The sequence below is a fragment of the Phaseolus vulgaris genome, chromosome 4 (genome assembly GCF_000499845.2).
Source record: "Phaseolus vulgaris cultivar G19833 chromosome 4, P. vulgaris v2.0, whole genome shotgun sequence".
Lineage (NCBI taxonomy): Eukaryota > Viridiplantae > Streptophyta > Magnoliopsida > Fabales > Fabaceae > Phaseolus > Phaseolus vulgaris.
This window is the reverse complement of record NC_023756.2, coordinates 40,648,501-40,668,594: the sequence shown is the minus strand read 5'-3', so window position 1 is coordinate 40,668,594 and position 20,094 is coordinate 40,648,501. Positions and strand designations below refer to the sequence as shown.

The 20,094-nt window shown below is 32.4% G+C and overlaps 1 protein-coding gene across 1 annotated transcript; it reads left to right on the top strand.

Moving 5' to 3' along the window:
- Window positions 1–17,105: 17,105 nt before the first annotated feature.
- On the top strand, window positions 17,106–19,776 carry LOC137837658 (cytochrome P450 736A117-like). Its single transcript, XM_068646752.1, has 2 exons — window positions 17,106–18,110; window positions 18,991–19,776. Exons 1-2 carry the CDS (start codon window positions 17,163–17,165, stop codon window positions 19,600–19,602), a joined length of 1,560 nt encoding a protein of 519 aa, XP_068502853.1. The 5' UTR covers window positions 17,106–17,162; the 3' UTR covers window positions 19,603–19,776.
- Window positions 19,777–20,094: the final 318 nt, after the last annotated feature.

Here is a 20,094-nt window from a genome sequence, read left to right as displayed (position 1 = left end):
AATTTGTAAATATGTATATTAAGTTCTTAATACATAATTTATAATTTTTTTAAAAATTGTTGTATACATAAGTAACTAAATCATATCAAAATATAAACAATATATAAATTAGTAATAATATTTTAGTTGTAATATATTTATAATTGTGATTTTAATATATATAATTTGAAGTCTATATTCATAAAAAAATTACAAATTTTAATTATAGAAAATAGTAAATATTTTTTATATTATTATTTTTGAACCAGCAAGTCCTTAATGTTTAACTTAAAATTTAAAACATAAGTAATTTTATATATAAATAAATATTAATAATGTATATAATAATTATAGAACATTTCATTTATGATAAAACATGCCAAATAAAATATATATATTGAAAAGTTTTCCGTATCATGATGTATTATTGAGTATTAATACTTATTCGTAATAAAATTCACTTATTTCCAATTAATATAATTATTTTAAAAAAATAATATTTATGTAGCTAGAGACAAAATTTTAAACAAAATTAGACCATATTTTAATAAAATTGTAATATATTTATTATATAATTTTTTTAATATATACATATATTAATTATGATACTGTCTAAAATTTATCCTTACAAAATAAAATGTTAAATAATTTGTAAGAAATATATAATTATTTGTCTAAAATTATATTTAGACACTAAATTTAAAAATTTAAAGTTGATGATTTAATTACTTTTTATAAGTAATTAAAATATGTTAATCATATAAAAAAATATTTTAAAATTTTCAAAATAATCAATAAAATATTTATGGTAAAGTAAATTTAATTTTTCTTAGTTTATTTTATAAAAATAATTTTGATCTTTGTGTGTTGTAAGTGATATATTTTGTTTGATAAATTAAATTTAGATTGCACTTTCTAATTTTTTAAATTCTATTTATCCATTTTAAAATAATATTGAATAAAAATCATATAAGTTAGATAATTGGAACAAAAAATATTACAATAAAAAGATAGAAAATAGGTACTAATTTAATTTTAAATTAATTACTCATTCTATTAATTAAATAAAAATTATTATATATATATATAATTTATTCACACGTATAGAGAGTGAATCAATTTGATAATTGTAAGGACCGAGAAAATAGTCTTAGAGTATAAATGATACAATTAAAATGACACCGAAATATTTTATTATTAAAGTGAAAAAACTATATAAATAAAAAATTAGTTATTCAGGTCTCATTTTAAAAGAACCACCATCTCTCTAGAAGTTTCCTTTTTCCTTTCCTCTCCCTTCTCTCTAAGATTTTGACCTCCTCGCTCATCTGTTTAACGATCGGAGTCCACCATTAGACTCCTGGCAGCGAGATCTACAAGACTGCCCGATTAGAATCTTGCATAGAGTAAGTTCATTTTTGTTCCTTTTTCCTTTCTTCTCCCTTCTCTTTATGATTCTGACCTGCTCGTTCACCAGTTTGATGATCAGATTCTGCCATTGGACTCCTGGCAGTGAACTCTACGAGATTGCCCGATCAGAATCTTAGATAGAGTAAGTTCATTCTTGGCTCATTTTCTTTGGAGTTAGTTTTGATTTGGTTAGGGTTTTCTTTTAGTTAAGTTTGCATGTGAGGTTTTTATCTTCAGAATTAGTCTATGTTAGATTAGGGTCATAGTGATATAGTTAGATTTGTGATCAGGACTTTGTGGTGCAGGTTGGGTTATCTTAAGCTTTTGGTGGGTTAGAGCTCTTAGTGAGCATCTGCTCAAGTCCAAGTAAGGGAAGCTAGTCTTATTCTTTTCAATAGAACCCTAGGTTAAAAGATCGTGATATGAGGATGACGTGGTCACCAATTCCAATATTTACTTATAGGATTGTCTCTTTTGAAATGTAAAATAATATATTGACTAGAATGGTTGATTTTGAATCTTTTATATTGATTTTAAGGTGAATAAATTGTTGAAAGTGTTTGTGATTAAGAATTGAAAGTGTTTGAATGATAATATAAATGAGTTGAACTGTTCTTTTTTGAATATTTTATTGAATTACTTAAGTGAGATGTTTGAATGTTTGATGAGAAGTGGTTGTTTGATTTTAGATGATGATTGATTTAAAGAGCATATATTTGGAATCAATTATGTGTTTAAGTAAAGTTTGAGATATATTTGGATTGTTTAGAAAGTTTAAATAATGATGTGATTGAGTAGTGCATTGATATGTTAAATGATGTATGTAATGAGGTTAAAGTGTGATCAAGACATAGTATTTTCAGGAAAGGAAATACTGTGTTGAGATTGTTATTAGGGTGTATTGATTTGTGAGTGTCCTGTGAATGAGACGATCCTGACTCTACTGATATAATGGAATAACATAGATGAAGTTATTCAGTTGGTGAGAGTCGAAGGAGGTCCATTTGGCTGAGTCTGAGGTTTGAAAGAATTGATCAGAGCAGATCAAATGGATTTATCCTGTCATATGAAGATGATGAAATGATGAGATATTGAGATAATTATGCTCATGGCTGTGTGGGTTTCACAACAGTAGTATGACAGGTGCAGGTCTCTGGATGCTAATGTCAATACACGAGTCTTCTGGAAGTAGAGTCAAGTGTCTGAGTATGTGAGTCAGTAGAAATCTGAAAGGAGTAATGTGGATGATGAACGTGATACACACTTGATGATTATGTGAAATGTTTGAGAAATTGTATGAAAATTTATGAATTTTGTGTATCAATTTGAAATTTAAATTATATAGAAAATTTTGTTATAGCTAGCTTACGCTGTTATTTGTTTGTGTTTGTTTCTTTATTTGTGATGATCGTGTTGTACACGGGAGCAGATGAGATTGTAGGTAATAAAAGGATATTTTTTTTTAGATACAATTATGAGATAGTCATGTATATTCATATGTTAAGTAGATAGTGTTTGTTTTACTTTTATTTTATCATATATGGGTAAAATTAGGGATGTTACAACAATTAATTCTCATTTAACATTATATATCAAAATTTTCAATTTCCAATAAAATTGAATATATAATTCGTAAATAATAATAATTAAAAAACAAATTAAACTTAAAAGACGTAATTTGTAAATAACAAATTGTTTGTTTGTTAAATTCTTGAAACAAATCTGACAATTTTTCGTAACTTAATAAATTATTATTTTAATATTGTATAAGAAACTTTAGTTTTTAATAAAACCGAACATATAATTCCTAAATATGTAATGATAACCACTTTTCTGTACTTGGGTTTGTCGGTAGGAGGGTGCCATAAGAGAAGGCCGTTTTGGGATGGAGTGATTGTTAGAATGAAGAAAAGATTAAGTAGGTGGAAAGGCAGATTCTTGTCTTTGACAGGTAGGATTTGTTTAATAAAGTTAGTATTGTCTACCATTCTATTGTTTTACCTATCTTTATTTAAAATGCCGGTGGTGGTGGCAAACGAGCTCGTGAAAATCAAAAGGGATTTCTTATGGGGGTTGGGATCGGATGGAAGAAAGGTCGTTTGGGCCTCCTGGGAAAAGGTGTGTGCAGCTCGCGGAGGTCTTGGGATTATTGACTTAAGGACTTTCAATTTGGTGTTACTTGGTAAATGGGTATGGCGGTTGGGGTCAGATAAGGGTGGTTTGTGGAAGGAGATTACTGTTTCCAAGTATGGGGGGTGGAGAAGTTTGAGAGAGGGAGGGAAAGATAGTAAAGACTCTCATTGGTGGAAAGACTTGAAGGAGGTCTGGAGCTTGGAGGGTTGGGGCCGAAATTTCGAAGAAGCCTTAATATGGAAGGTGGGAACTGGGAAGGAAGTTTTGTTTTGGGAAGATAATTGGGTAGGAGAAGGCCTTTGAAGACGGTTTTCCCGAGGTTGTATTCCCTGAGTGTGACAAAAGCTTCTGCGATGACTGTTTTTTGGGATTGATCAACGAAAATTGGGTCTGGAATTTTGTTTGGAGAAGGAATCTATTTGAATGGGAGAAGCAATTAGCATAACGACTTTTTCAGGAAGTCCAAGGTGTGAATTTCGACTTGGATAAGGAGGACAGGTGGGTCTGAAAGGAAGGAGAGGAGTTTGGGTACACAGTTAAATCGGCATACCTCCGTCTAAGGGAGGATGGAGTAGGGGAGAATGCGACGATGTTTAAAAAGTTTTGGAAGAGTAAAGTTGCACCTATTGCTTTGGTTACGACTTAGAGGGTGTTGGAAAACAAGTTAGCCACTAAGACTAACCTGGAAAGGCGCGAGATCATTGCTGCAAGCTCCACGTGTAGCCTTTGTGGGTTGAGGAGGAGACTAGCACCCATTTGTTCTTTTATTGGAGATTTGCTTGGTTATTGTGGAACCATTGTTGTGCATGGTTGGGCGTGCTGAGCGTGTTTCACAACGCTCCATTATTAAATTTTTCCCAGTTTAGGTTGAACAATGCGTCTGGTTCGGTGAATGAGGTTCGGGTGTTGTTTGGATCGCAATAGTCAACAAGGTTTGGAAGCTTAGAAAAAGGGTTATTTTTAACGGGGGAGTAGTGGATGTTCTGGAAGCTTTTGATTTGGTTTAATTAAAGGCTTGGTCATGGGTTACATCCAAGTCACAGTTTGCGAATTTTTCCTTTTCTGATTGGTGTGTACATCCGTTGGTTTGTATGAGGATGATCTCATGACGTATTCATTCAAGCTGTTTGACAGTTTCCCCTAGAGGTCTTCCTCTAGGTTAGCTAGGAGAGTTCTGTCTTGGCAGACTTTGAACTAAGTCTTGTGATGAAGAATATGGGTGAGTTCTTCTATAAGGGTTGAATCACCCCTAAAATTATTCATATATTATTTATTGTTTATTGCCGATAAAAAAATATCTTGTATTGTTAATTTAATGACAAATGGTTGGAAGTTTTACCTTTATCTTTTTATTGCCATTGTTCCCTAGTGTTTTTTCTTTTTCTAGTTCTTTAAACATGTCAAGAAAATTAAACTTAAGTATTTATGTTTTCCTTTTTCTCAGGAAATTATAGAACATCGAATAAATGGGAAAGATTATGATTATATAAACCAAAACAATTGAGAAAAAAAGGATTGATTAGATATTGTTGCAAAAGATATTACTAAGAAAAAAGATAAAAAAAAAACAGATTTCTAGCAAAATTGAATTTAAGAGCTTTTTACTATCTAGAACCATTCTACTAAAATCATATGATTATTATTTTATTATTATATAATATTTTATTAAAAGATTAGTTGTTAAGTAGATATATATATATATGTAATGAAGTGTGGTGTTAAAGAGGTATTGTTTTTCTATTTTGAAATCATTCACGTAATCTCTAAATATCTTGTAACGGAAACTACATACGTCTGTATTTGAAAACAAAAATCTAAGAAACGTATACAAAAATACACCTAGCTTACAAATACTGATGACTTCCAACGCTTATAAATGCCTCATTCTGCATTGTTAATTAATTATACAGCAAATTAAAGATAACACACAACACAAACTTATATTATTTCAGGGAGGTTGTAAAATTGGAACAAGTATTTAAGTATTATACCAAACAATAATTCAAGTTGATAAAAAATATTTATTATAAATTAAGTTATTTTATTGTCATTAAAAAATACTTTAAAAAAATAAATAAATAAATATAATTAATTTTGATTAATATATATATATATATATATTTAAATGATAAACAAAACACATAAGCACATGAATGCATGATTATAGTTGTGAAACTTATGATATTTTATGAAGATTTTAAAATAATGTGATATTTTACAGAAATTTTTAAATATATATTATTTTACTAAGGCCGTGAAAATTGGAACAAACACGAAACAATAATTTAAGTTGATAAAAAAATATTTTTTTATAACTTAAAACATTTTACTGTCATTAAGAAACAATAATTTAAGTTGATAAAAAATTATTTTTTTATAACTTAAAACATTTTACTGTCATTAAGAAAGTACTTTATGAAAAATAAATAAAAACAATAAATATAATTAATTTTGGTTAAAAAAGCACTTGAATGCTTAAATGATAAATAAGTAAAAAAACACATGAAGCACATGAATGTTTATAGTTGTGAAACCTATGCTATTTTACGGAGGTTCTGAAACTTATATTAGCTTAGAGGTTGTGAAAATTGGAACAAGTATTGCACGAAACAATAATTAATTTTGGTTAAAAAAGTACGTGAATTCTTAAATGATAAATGATTCAAAAAATACATATGAATATTTATAGTTGTGAAACCTATGATATTTTATGGAGGTTTTAAAACCCATGATATTTTACGGAGGTTTTGAAACTTATACTATTTTACGAAGGTTTTAAAACCCATAGTATTTTACGAAGGTTGTGAAACCCATGTGTTTTCTGAGGAGGAAGTAAGGGACGCAGTGTGGTAGTGTGAGGGATCTAAGAGGCCGGGTCCAGATGGTTTTTATTTCAACTTCATAAAAAGCAATTTGGAGACTTTAAAGAAGGATATTATGGAAGCGGTGCATTCTTTTCATGAATCAGGGAGCTTTCCGAAGGGGTGCAATGCGTCTTTTATTACTTTTGTTCCGAAGGTAAAAGACCCTATTGTGATTGACCAGTTCAGACCCATTTCTCTTATGGGAGCCCTGTATAAGATCATTACTAAGGCGATGTTGTGTCGTATTAAGGTTGTTCTACTTCTGGTTATTGATGAAAATCAATCAGCTTTTCTGAAAGATAGGGGAATGTTGGAAAGTGTATTGATGACCAATGAGGTGATCGAGGAGGTACAAAGAAGTCAGAAAAGTGAAGTGTTTTTTAAGGTGGACTTTGAAAAGGCGTATGATTCGGTCAGGTGGAGTTTTCTGTTGGATATGTTGCATAGGATGAGGTTTCACATGAAATGGATTAAGTGGGTACAAGGCTGTTTGAAGTCGACAACAATGTCTGTCTTGGTTAACGGTAGTCCGATGGAGGAATTTAGGTCATCCAGGGGTCTGAGGTAAGGCGATCCTATGGCTCCTTTTCTTTTCCTTGTTGTTGTTGAAGGTCTAGCTGGTCTAGTACGTAGCGCTTTAAAGGAGAACCTATTAAGAGGAGTGAAAGTGGGGAGAGCTGAGATTGAATGTTGTATGTTACAGTTTGTTGATGACACCCTGTTTATGTGCGAAGACTCTTACTCCAACATCTTAACAATTAAGGCGATTCTCAGGGTTTTTGAGTTGGCTTCAGGTCTCAAAGTTAACTTCCATAAGTCAAAGCTGTCAGGTATTAAGGTTGGAAGGAATTTGTTAGGAACTTATGCAAGAGCTCTTAATTGTAGCGCAATGCAGATTCCTTTTAAATACCTGGGGTTACAAGTAGGCGGCAACCCAAGGAGGATGCAGTTTTGGGATCCAGTAGTGGATAAAGTTAAAGCTAGACTTAGTGCTTGGAAGGGGAAATGCTTGTCACTAGCAGGTAGAGTATGTTTGGTTAAATCGGTCTTAACTTCCATACCCCTGTTTTATTTGTCCTTCTTTAAAGCCTCGATATCAGTGTTTAATAAAATTTCTAGCATTCAGAGGATGTTCCTTTGGGCATGGGGTAATGATCACAAACATATATCTTGGATTCGGTGGGAAAATGTGTGTAAATCAAAGGAGGAAGGGGGTTTAAAGGTCAAGGATATTAAAATGTTTAACTGTGCCTTGCTAACAAAATGGAAATGGAGGATGTTGAGTGAGGAAAAAGGGAAATGGAAAGAGATTCTAGCATCTAAGTATTGTACGAGTGGAGTAAGAAGTCAAGATTCTGGTAACTATCTTTCTTGGTGGTGGAGAGATCTATCTAGGGCATGTGATAAGGGAGAAGGCGATGGATGGTTCCATAAATCCTTTGGATGGAAGGTCGGAGTCAGTGACAAAGTCAAATTTTGGGAAGACGTTTGGTTGGAGAATAACAAGCTTATAACTCTGTTCCCTAGGCTGTTTTCCGTTTCTTTGGACCAAGGAAAGACGGTGGCTGAAGTAGGCACTTGGGAGGATTTAGGATGGAACTGCCGTTTAAGGTGGAGAAGGCCTAGATTCAATTGGGAAAGCTCTATGGAGGGAGAATTGCTCAATCTCATTACAGGGAAGAGTTTGTGTAAGGAAATCAAGGATGCTTTAGTATGGAATGGGGACCATAATGGTGTGTTCTCTATGAAATCTGCATATTTGACTTTGTGTAGTCAACTTAATAACTCCTCGCATGACATTTTCTCCCTTTGGTGGCAAGCTAAAGCGACACCCAAAAGCGTTATTTACTGCATGGAGGATTTTGCTTGGCAGACTTCCAACTTATGATAATCTTATTCGGAGGGGTTTGGTTGTAAACTCTTCTCTATGTGCGCTCTGTAAGGTAGCACAAGAAACAACCCAACATCTTTTTCTGGATTGTATTTATGCACAACGTGTTTGGTCCCTATGCTTAAGATGGATAGGCATCTTGTTTGTCCAACATAAGGACATTTTTGACCATTTTGAGAGTTTTTATCTGCCTCATTTTAATGCTAAACAGAATCAGGTATGGAAGGGAATTTGGGTCGCTATAGTCCGGTGTATATGGGATCAGAGAAATTTGGCTATCTTTAAGAAAGGGATAGCCGATGCTGAAGAAATTTTCCACCTAGCCCAACTCTCAGTGTGGCTGAAGCTGAAGTATGGGGCAATCCTCCTTTAGTTATGCTTTCTCGGATTGGATTCTCAATCCTGGCAAGTGCTTGCAAAGCTGCTGAAGTTGAGGGTGTTGTAATATATTCTCTTTTTCTGGTATGCTGAAGGAACATGTGCTGGATGGGAATTGGCTGGTGGGTGGAACTATGGAGTTTGGAAAAGTAAGAACGTAAAGCAGGCTTGTTGGTTACTGGAGCATCTATACTGGTTCGGTGGCCAAGTCTGGGAGGCCTTGATGGTTCAGGAACATCTGGGATGCTGGTTTGGTGCAGGGAAAGGCTGGACAGGGTGAGAGTGCCTATTTTCAAAGGCATACACAAAAACAGGGTAAGGTACATGCTGGGAGAATATGTGTGTAATACAGGTTGAAGAGTAGCAGGTGTGATGTGAATCCAAGAACATGATAGGGATATGATATGAACATGTTATGGATTCAATAAGAGTTGGAATATGATTAGGTACATGCTGGGAGAATATGTGTGTAATACAGGTTGAAGAGTAGCAGGTGTGATGTGAACCCAAGAACATGATAGGGATATGATATGAACATGTTATGGATTCAATAAGAGTTGGAATATGATTAGGCACTTTTTAAGAATTGGATCAATCTTCTTAATCATTCAAGAACTCACCAAATCACAAGAACCAAGCCAAACTCACATAGAAACCCGTTTTTGGACATATGAACCGAATGTAACAAAGAAGAACACAAATGCACCGATTAAAACTTCAAGAAACACAATTAAAACCATAAGAACAGCAAACTAAGACAATTTACCAAACATGAACACAAACTAAACAAGTTCTACCGATTGAATCAACAAGAAACAACAAATAAATGTTTTAGAGTTTGGTTTTTGAATGAAAATGGAAGAAGAAGATGAAAAGGACAAAGAAAACTTATGTGGTTGGAGCTCTTGGAATTGTGCACGCCACTTGAAGGATGGTTGGCTTCAAGATGAGTGTTGTTGTCGCCACTTGAGAGCCCAAGAATTCACTCAAGATAATTGAAGAGAAGAAGACACAAGTCTCTCTTAATCACTTACCAATTTGGTAGAGGTTCTTTACTAACTTCTTATTTCAAAAGACCCAAGCACCCCTTTTATAATAGAGAGGGCTGGTCACAAATGTACAAAAGAGAAGGAAGCTTGAAAGGTCACCTTCTAATTCCTTCTAAGACAATCTAGCGCCTAAAGAGAGAAGGAGTGTGAAAAGGCACTCTTCTAGTCTCTTTCTACCAAAACTAGCGCCTAAAGTGCTATACAAAAGAGGTGTCTTTTGGTTTCCCTCTTAGCACCTTTCTAAACACTACTCCTATATGTTTTACAATTTTATACAAAAGAAAATTACAAAGAGAGATATTTATTGGAGCCCATTTTTGAATGCTTGTAGTCTTCTTTTAGGCTTGGTCCTCTCTTTATTTAATTTCTTATTTATTTTTGAGAAGACTAGAAGTGGGTGGATGGCCTCTTCCTCCATTAGTGAAATCCTCTTCTACTTGATCTCCATCATACTCCCCGAGTTGGAGAGAATTCGTCCACGAATTCTGAATCCCTGCATATAACAAAGTCAGTTTACTATAAAAATTAACAGTTGAATAAGAGAAAGGCAAACATGACTTAGAATTTGTAAACGGTGGGAGTTCAAAAAAGGAGGTCCTATAGACAAACAAAGTTGGAAAAAATTGTTTGGGAATGATGATATTTTTTGGAAAAAGTCCTCTTAAATGGTGAAAACCATTAGGAGGTATGAAAAAATCATTCCTAACATTCTTTAACCAAGATGGTGGTGAAGTTAGAACCTTTGGTAATAAAAAAGATAAGGAAGGAAAACACCTTGGAGGTGAAAGGATAAGACCTATGTCAACTTGGCCCTTTCTGTCTTTTTCATTTTCACTTTTGGTAGGTGGTTGAGTTAGGTCTTGTTTTACCTTGTTTATCATTAAGGTTCGTTTTTGTGGACAGTGAAGAGCTATGTGCCCAAAACCTAAACATTTAAAACATTTTATTTTTGAAGTTTGATAGGTGACTTAGGAGATGTAGAAGAATTCTTTGTAGAAACTTGTTGGTTAGAAAAGGTAGCGTTTGAAAAATTTGAAGGAGAAGGTTTAGGCAAAAGTATGTTTTCATCCTTCTTTGAAGATTTGTAGAAACCATCATCATGAGTATGTTTGAAAGTTGTTTTTAAAAGGTATGATTCCACCTTGATGGCTAGGCGAACCACTTTCTTTAAAGAAGATTACTCATTTAATTCTACAAATTCTCTAATATCTCTTTTCAAACCACTTACAAACCATTTTATCTTTGACTCTTCATTAGCATGCATATTCATTTTAGTCAAAGTTGTTTCAAAAGATTTAAAGTATTCATCTACCGTCCTATGTCCTTGAGGAAGCCTTTGGAACTTCAACAAGTGTTCCTTCCTAGAAGGAGGAACAAACCTCGCGCGCATACACTTTTTCAAATCATTCCAAGAGACCACGAGAGGCCTCTTGTTATAACCAATGTCCCTAAGAGTTTGATGCCACCATTCTTTGGCATAGTCCAAAAAGTGTAAAGAAACTGTCCTAAGTTTTTGGTCATCTTGGACCTTATACACATGAAAAATATGGTCAACCTTAGCTTCCCAATCTAAATACACATTAGGATCACTATTACCACTAAAGCTAGGTATTTTTACAAAAGATAAATGAGACTTCTTCATGGTGATGTCCTTCTTCACGGTGATGTCTATCTCCATGAGAATGATGGTGATGTCTCCTCCTTCTATGTTCTTCTTCATGGTCGTGAGCATTGAAAGAACCTCTTGAAGAATGTCTATGAGAATGGTGGCTTCCATGGATGGAAGCAGATGACCTATCTTGCTTCAATCCAACTTTTTGTAATTTTTCCTCCAACTTTTTCATAGCTTCGTCCTTTAGAGCAAGGACACATTTTGCCTCTTTTAATTCATTAAGAATATAAGCTCTATGAGGAGAGTGTGGTTTGGAAGAGTCACCACTTGAATATGCAATCATTAGAAAAAGAAAACAGCAAACACAAGAACAAACAATTTCAAGAAAAACAAGGTTAGAAAAAGGAACAGTTATGGTACTGTAATGAAAATTAAAAGACACTGAAATTACTCCAAGAAAGAATACTTCCCTCAACCAATCTGTTGTTGAAGTTTTGGTACTCTCAAATGAAAAATGTCAAAGCAAAGTACTCTCTCTTAAGGCCAATACACCACAAAACTTAAAGAACAATAAAAGACAATCAAGAAAAGGTGTAAACAAGAAAAGGCTATAGCAAAAGGAATACAAGATATATGACAAACTCAAAGAATAGTGAAGAAAAGACAATAAAAAAAAAAGATACTCAATTAAAAGATGGCACTCAAAAGAAACCTAAAGAAAAGCACTAGAATAGATGAAGAAAACAAAAAAAAACAGAACTACTGGAATTTTATGTAAACTGTGCGTGACTTTACAGATTTAACTGGAGCTGAAAATTTAAACCAATGAAAGTTGAAGATCTTATCTCAACAATGGCACTGGAATCACACAAAATATTGCGCCAATTAATTGTGATAAATTTTGCAAAATTACTGCCACTTTACCGTATTTTTTTGTGCCAGAATTACACACTGGACATATTTGATTTATCATTTTTTTGTACTTGGAATTTTGACTGACTTCTTTTTTCTACTATTTTATAACACTCTCAAAAACTCAAATCCAGAATTTCAGAATTTTCTAGTAATCACAGAAATTGTAATAAATCGAAACAGTCAGCACATTTTCAAGAAAACAGAGGAAACCTAATTGGAATGAAAAACAGAATTGAGAACTTCAAAAGACATAATAGAATTGATGTTTCAAGAACTTGTATAGATCTAAAATACAAGTAAGAACTCAAATATAAAAAGAAAAGGCACCAAAGGATCAAGAAAAAAACACATAAAACTGCACTCAATAAAAAATCAAGAAACCAAAATTATCAACAAAAGGACTACATAGAATTGATAACATTTTTGGAGAAACATGACTTTGACAAAACTTATAGAGACTCAAAAATCAAAATGACACAAACACAATGTATTAAGAACAAGAAAACAACAAGAAATACCAAAGAAACAGTAAAAACAGAATGCTAATGTAAATTTCTTGAATTAAAAGTGTCAAAAAACAACTCTAACACACAAGAACACACCTAAGACTCATGATACCACATGATGTGATACCACATGATGTGAACCAAAGAACATGATTGGGATATGATATGAACATGTTATGGATTCAATAAGAGTTGGAATATGATTAGGCACTTTTTAAGAATTGGATCAATCTTCTTAATCATTCAAGAACTCACCAAATCACAAGAACCAAGCCAAACTCACATAGAAACCCGTTTTTGGACATATGAACCGAATGTAACAAAGAAGAACACAAATGCACCGATTAAAACTTCAAGAAACACACTTAAAACCATAAGAACAGCAAACTAAGACAATCTACAGAACATGAACACAAACTAAACAAGTTCTATCGATTGAATCAACAAGAAACAACAAAGACATGTTTTAGAGTTTGTTTTTTGAATGGAAATGGAAGAAGAAGATGAAAAGGACAAGGAAACTTATGTGGTTGGAGCTCTTGGAATTGTGCACGCCACTTGAAAAATGGTTGGCTTCAAGATGAGTGTTGTTGCCGTCACTTGAGAGCCCAAGAATTCACTCAAGATAAGACTAGAAGAGAAGAAGACACAAGTCTCTCTCAATCACTCACCAATTTGGTAGAGGTTCTTTACTCTCAAAAATCAATCTTAACTTCTTATTTCAAAGACCCAAGCACCCCTTTTATAATAGAGAGGGCTAGTCACAAATTTACAAAAGAGAAGGAAGCTTGAAAGGTCACCTTCTAATTCCTTCTAGGACAATCTAGCGCCTAAAGAGAGAAGGAGTGTGAAAAGGCACTTTTCTAGTCTCTTTCTACCAAAACTAGCGTCTAAAGTGTTATACAAAGGAGGTGTCTTTTGGTTTCCCTCTTAGCACCTTCCTAAACACTACTCCTATATGTTTTACAATTTTATACAAAAGAAAATTACAAAGAGAGATATTAATTGGAGCCCATTTTTGAATGCTTGTAGTCTTCTTTTAAGTTTGGTCCTCTCTTTATTTAATTTCTTCTTTATTTTTGAGAAAACTAGAAGGAAGAACTTTAAATGCTTGGGTGGAAGGCCTTCCTCCATTAGTGAAATCCTCTTCTACTTGATCTCCATCAAGGTATGTCCAAAGCCGTGAAGGAGCAATGAAGATACCGTGTTGTGTTATATCAGGTTATTTGGCTCTTCTAAGATTTTTCTGGTGAGCACTTGGTATGCACTTTATGCTAGACTAAGCATCTGTAAGTGGATGGGTAACGTGACCTGAAATAGGAGTTGTGTGCAAGGAGTTGGTTGAGGTGGCAATTACTGGTTTGACTTTGCAAACTTGCTACTTCGTGTTCTTGTTTAGGACCGTGCAAACAACAATTAGAATCCATAATTTAGCATGATTTTTTGTCTTAAGGGGGTGCTTTTAAGCTGCTGTGTTGATGCCTGGGTCCCTGTTTTGTGCTACGTCTAGAAACTTAGATATTGTTAGTTGTTCACAGGGGCTTCTATGCACCTGAACCTGATTTGTTCGTGGTATATGTTTATTAAGCATCTAAGCTAGATGCTTAATGGATTTGTAAAAGGGTTGGAACATCCTTAAAGTGTCCCACTAAATTTATTTTAATTTTTTTTAAAAAAAATTTAATAAAACTTGTATTGTTAATTTAATGGCAAATGGTTGGAAGTTTTACCTTTATCTTTTTATTGCCATTGTTCCTAGTGTTTTTTCTTTTTCTAGTTCTTTAAACATGTCAAGAAAATTAAACTTAAGTATTTATGTTTTACTTTTTCTCAGGAAATTATAGAACATCGAATAAATGGGAAAGATTATGATTATATAAACCAAAACAATTGAGAAAAAAGGATTGATTAGATATTGTTGCAAAAGATATTATTAAGAAAAAAGATAAAAAAAAAACAGAGTTCTAGCAAAATTGAATTTAAGAGCTTTTTACTATCTAGAACCATTCTACTAAAATCATATGATTATTATTTTATTATTATATAATATTTTATTAAAAGATTAGTTGTTAAGTAGATATATATATATATATATATATATGTAATGAAGTGTGGTGTTAAAGAGGTATTGTTTTTCTATTTTGAAATCATTCACGTAATCTCTAAATATCTTGTAACGGAAACTACATACGTCTGTATTTGAAAACAAAAATCTAAGAAACGTATACAAAAATACACCTAGCTTACAAATACTGATGACTTCCAACGCTTATAAATGCCTCATTCTGCATTGTTAATTAATTATACAGCAAATTAAAGATAACACACAACACAAACTTATATTATTTTAGGAAGGTTGTGAAAATTGGAAAAAGTATTTAAGTATTGTACCAAACAATAATTCAAGTTGATAAGAAAATATTTATTATAAATTAAGATATTTTATTGTCATTAAAAAAGTACTTTAAAAAGATAAATAAATAAATATAATTAATTTTGATTATATATATATATAAATATATATATATATATAAATATATATATATATATATTTATAAACAAAACACATAAGCACATGAATGATTATAGTTGGAACAAATTTAAAATATATTATGAAAATTTTAAAATAATGTGATATTTTACAGAGATTTTTAACTATATATTATTTTACTAAGGTCGTGAAAATTGGAACAAATACGAAACAATAATTTAAGTTGATAAAATTTTTTTTTTTTATAACTTAAAGCATTTTACTGTCATTAAGAAAGTACTTTATAAAAGATAAATAAATACAGTAAATATAATTAATTTTGGTTAAAAAAGCTCTTGAATACTTAAATGATAAATAAGTAAAAAAACACATGAAGCACATGAATGTCTATAGTTGTGAAACTTATGCTATTTTACGGAGGTTCTGAAACTTGTATTAGCTTAGAGGTTGTGAAAATTGGAACAAGTATTTCAAAAAACAATAATTATTTTTGGTTAAAAAAGCACGTGAATGCTTAAATAATAAATGATTCAAAAAATACATAAAGCACATGAATGTTTATAGTTGTGAAACCAATGATATTTTACGCAGGTTTTGAAACTTATACTATTTTACGAAGGTTTTAAAACTCATAGTATTTTACGAAGGTTTTAAAACCCATAGTATTTTAAAAAGGTTGTGAAACCCATTACTAAGATCTCACGGAAAGTACCATCCAGATTTGGAATTTACATGGAAGAGGACAATGAAGAAGAGAAGGAAGACATTCAGTGAAGGAAAGAAGTAGAAAACGACCGACCAACCAAAGAGAAAGGTAATAATTCTTTTAATCAAAACCTGTTCGAGAACAAAATTTCAATTAAATTTAGTCGATGAGTTTAAAAGTCATCTTTTCTATTAAACATGTGAAAAATTATAAATAGAATTTGATTATAATATCTTTATAAACAATTTTTCATTTTTAAGTTTAAAAGTCAGTGAAATAATTTATTTTGGGAAAAAAAAAATGGCTCGTTGACATTTATAATATCAAATCAGATCACTATCATAAGATGATCTTAGGCTGAATAGCTGAAAGTTCATGCATAGCATAGTCAAAGCTCAAAAACCATACAAAATGATAAAGTGGAGGTTTGCAAGAAGTAACACGTATCTTATTATGTGGTCAAATGGGTCGTACATATGTTTTCCATTCTCGAGATAAAATTTACTATCATTGTGATTTTAGTAAACTTTGCAATTATAGAAAAGTCTTGGTTCCAATATTTAGGGCTTTTGAAACAAACGAAACAACTTGTATATATTATTAAAGAAACTTGTATTGTTAATTTAGTGGCAAATGGTTGGAAGTTTTACCTTTATCTATTTATTGCCATTGTTCCCAAATTCTTTTTCTTTTTCTAGTTCTTCAAACATGTCAAGAAAATTAAACTTAATAAGTATTTATGTTTTACTTTCTGTTCAGGAAATTATAGAACATCGACTAAATGAAAAAGATTATGACACCAAAACAATTGACAAAAACAAAAAGGATTGAATAGATATTGTTGCAAAAGATATTACTAAGAAAAAAAGAATAAAAAACAGAGTTCTAGCAAAATTGAATTTAAGAGCTTTTAACTATCTAGAACCATTCTACTACATTCATATATGATTATTATTTTTTTATTATATAATATTTTATTAAAAAATTAGTTGTTAGTTAGATATATATTTAATGAACTGTGGTGTTAAGAGGTATCATTTTCCTACTTTCAAATCATTCACGTAATCTCTAAATATATCTTGGAACGGAAACTACATACGTACTGTATTTGAAAAAAAAAAAAAATCTAAGAAACGTATACAAATACACCTAGCTTACAAACATTATAAATACCTCGTTCTGCATTGCTAATTAATTATACAGCAAATTAAAGAAAACACACGACACAATGTTCACTTCTCTGCATGAAAACTCTTCATGCTGGTTTTTCCTCCCAATCGCTACCTTAATCATCTTCTTTTTACCTACTCTCATCAATCTTTTATCCAAATGTAATCACAATTTCAATTCTGCAAGGAGCAAAAAAATCTCACCACCATCTCCTCCAAAGCTTCCAATAATAGGAAATCTCCACCAACTTGGCGCCCTCACTCATCGCAATCTCCAATCCTTTGCTCAAACCTATGGCCCTTTAATGTTACTTCACTTTGGAAGGGTGCCAGTTCTTGTGGTTTCCACAGCTGAGGCAGCTCGTGAGGTTATGAAAACACACGACCTTGTTTTTTCCAACAGACCACATCGTAAGATGTTCGATATCTTGTTGTATGATTCCAAAGATGTGGCAACTGCTCCATATGGCAACTACTGGAGGCAGATAAGGAGTATTTCTGTCTTGCATCTTCTCAGTGCAAAAAAGGTTCAATCCTTTGGTGTAGTGAGAGAAGAGGAAATCTCCGCAATGATGGATAAGATTAAGCAGTGTTGTTCTTCTTCGATGCCTGTGAATTTAACTGATTTATTTACTACAGTCGCAAATGACATAGTGTGTAGAGCTGCTCTCGGAAGGAGATACAGTGGAGAAGGAGGGAGTAAGCTTCGGGAGCCAATGGATGAGATGATGGAGCTGTTGGGTGCTTCAGTTATAGGGGACTACATACCTTGGCTTGATTGGTTGGGAAGCGTTAATGGAATGTATGGTAGGGCAAAGAGAGTGGCTAAACAGCTTGATGAATTTTTTGATCAAGTTCTTGATGAGCATGTTAGTAGGAGAGGCCATGATGTGCATGGTGCTGATAATGAAGAGAAGAATGATTTGGTGGACATTTTGTTGAGGATCCAAGAGACAAACTCCTTGGGATTCCAGATTGATAAAAGAACCATAAAGGCTTTAATCCTGGTACGTAAGATTTATACAATGTGCTATCCTGCATAAGTTCTTAATATTCTCCAATGGACAATTACTCTACTTTCTAACTTCATAAAATCTTTACTTTTCTGAAACATCATTAAGCTCATTCTTAATGTGAAAGATGATGTGAGAAAAGACTAAAATTCTTAATGTCAAAGATGATAGGAGAAAAGACCAAAAGAAAAGAGATCTCACAAATTAAATAAGGGCTAAAGCAAGCTTTGGTGAAAGTTTTAAGATAAGTTGGCATATTTACATATTTTAAAAATCAAAGCAGAGGTTTACTCGTTTACTCATTAATTTTGTACCTCTAGCATTAGTACAATATTATAAATAATCTCTTTAATTGTAAAATATTTGTTAAATGATATTGGGTTTTGTTGAATATATCTATTTTATTATTAAAAAAGATCAAGTTTCTGCTTCTTAATAAACTTCAGTAATTTTAATTTTTATTAAATTTCGTTGTCTATTACTCAAAAATTCTTTTCAAAAGTTAAATTTTTCTTTTAACTGATTAATGTGATTGTTATTTTATTATGTTATTATTTTCTTTCCTAAAACCTAAACTCTAAAACAATAACAATAAAATAAAGGTTAGGGTAAATTATAAACAGGTTAGTTGTATGTCTTTTTTATCCTTCACGATATTCACGCACAACTCTAATCCTATCCTTATTCTATAGTCTCTCAACACTGTATTAGATTTTGTTATTTCTTTTCAACGTTCAAGACATATACACTATTTTCCCAATAAAAAGTTAAGTCACATTAGTTGCACAGAATCATAATACATGTTGAGTTTATTTTCGTTCATGGTAATTCAAGGTAGACAATGAAATTGACAATTGATGGGTATTTCTTTCAGGATATGTTTTCTGCAGGCACTGAGACTAGCTCCACAATCCTAGGATGGATAATGACAGAACTCCTAAGGCACCCAACTGTGATGCAGAAGCTAAAAGGTGAGATAAGGAATGTGGTTAGTGGCAGAAGTCGCATAACTGAGGAAGATTTAACTAGTATGCATTATATGAAGGCAGTGATTAAAGAAACTTTTCGATTATATCCCCCAGCTCCCTTGTTGCTTCCAAGGGAATCCATGGAAGATGCCAAAGTGATGGACTATGACATTTCAACTGGCACACAAGTAATAGTTAATGCTTGGGCAATTGCAAGAGATCCTTCTTACTGGGATAAACCTGAACAATTTGAGCCAGAGAGATTCTTAAATAGTTCAATAGATGTGAAAGGACATGATTTTGAAGTGATACCATTTGGAGCAGGGAGGAGGGGTTGTCCAGGAATAATGTTTGCCATGAATGTGATTGAGCTGGTCCTAGCAAACCTTGTTCTCCAATTTAATTGGGAAGTTCCAAGCGGAGAAGTGGGGCAACAGACATTGAACATGACTGAAACTAATGGCTTGACCAGTCATAGAAAATTTCCTCTCATAGCAATTGCATCCTATGATGCCTAAGAAGTTACTGTTAAAGATAAACATAATAACTTAGAAGAAAAAATAAGGGATTATATTCTCAGCCCATATACAATGGTTTATCATGTTCTTGTTATTTTGCTATTGTAACTATAAGTTGTCCTCAATTTATGTGTAATATTTGATAAGTGATCTTTATGATTCTATTTTCTAAAATTTGGTCAACTCTCTCTCTCTCTTTCTCTCTTTATGGGAAGGTTTTCTTTTATCTACCAATAATGACTTAAGTGCTTCCTTCATTTCAATAGCTAGCACACCATATATCTAAGACATGTTTCTCTTATTCACATTGGTGTTTCAAGTGACTCTATTACCTTAAATCTTCTTTCATAGGAATTGTGACAAAGGATGTAAAATGGGAAGGAACACCATTATTATAGACCAAAGACATAAAATTTGTCTCAGAATTTTTAGCAGTGTTTTTGCTATAGAATTTTCCTGGAAAGTGTATCTATTGTAAATGGTAAGTTAATC

Bases quoted from the DNA above. Each gene is read 5' to 3' on its own strand.
- LOC137837658 (XM_068646752.1), top strand. From the start codon at position 17,163: ATGTTCACTTCTCTGCATGAAAACTCTTCATGCTGGTTTTTCCTCCCA. The intron at 18,111-18,990 runs GTACGTAAGATT...TATTTCTTTCAG, and splicing joins CCATAAAGGCTTTAATCCTG to GATATGTTTTCTGCAGGCAC.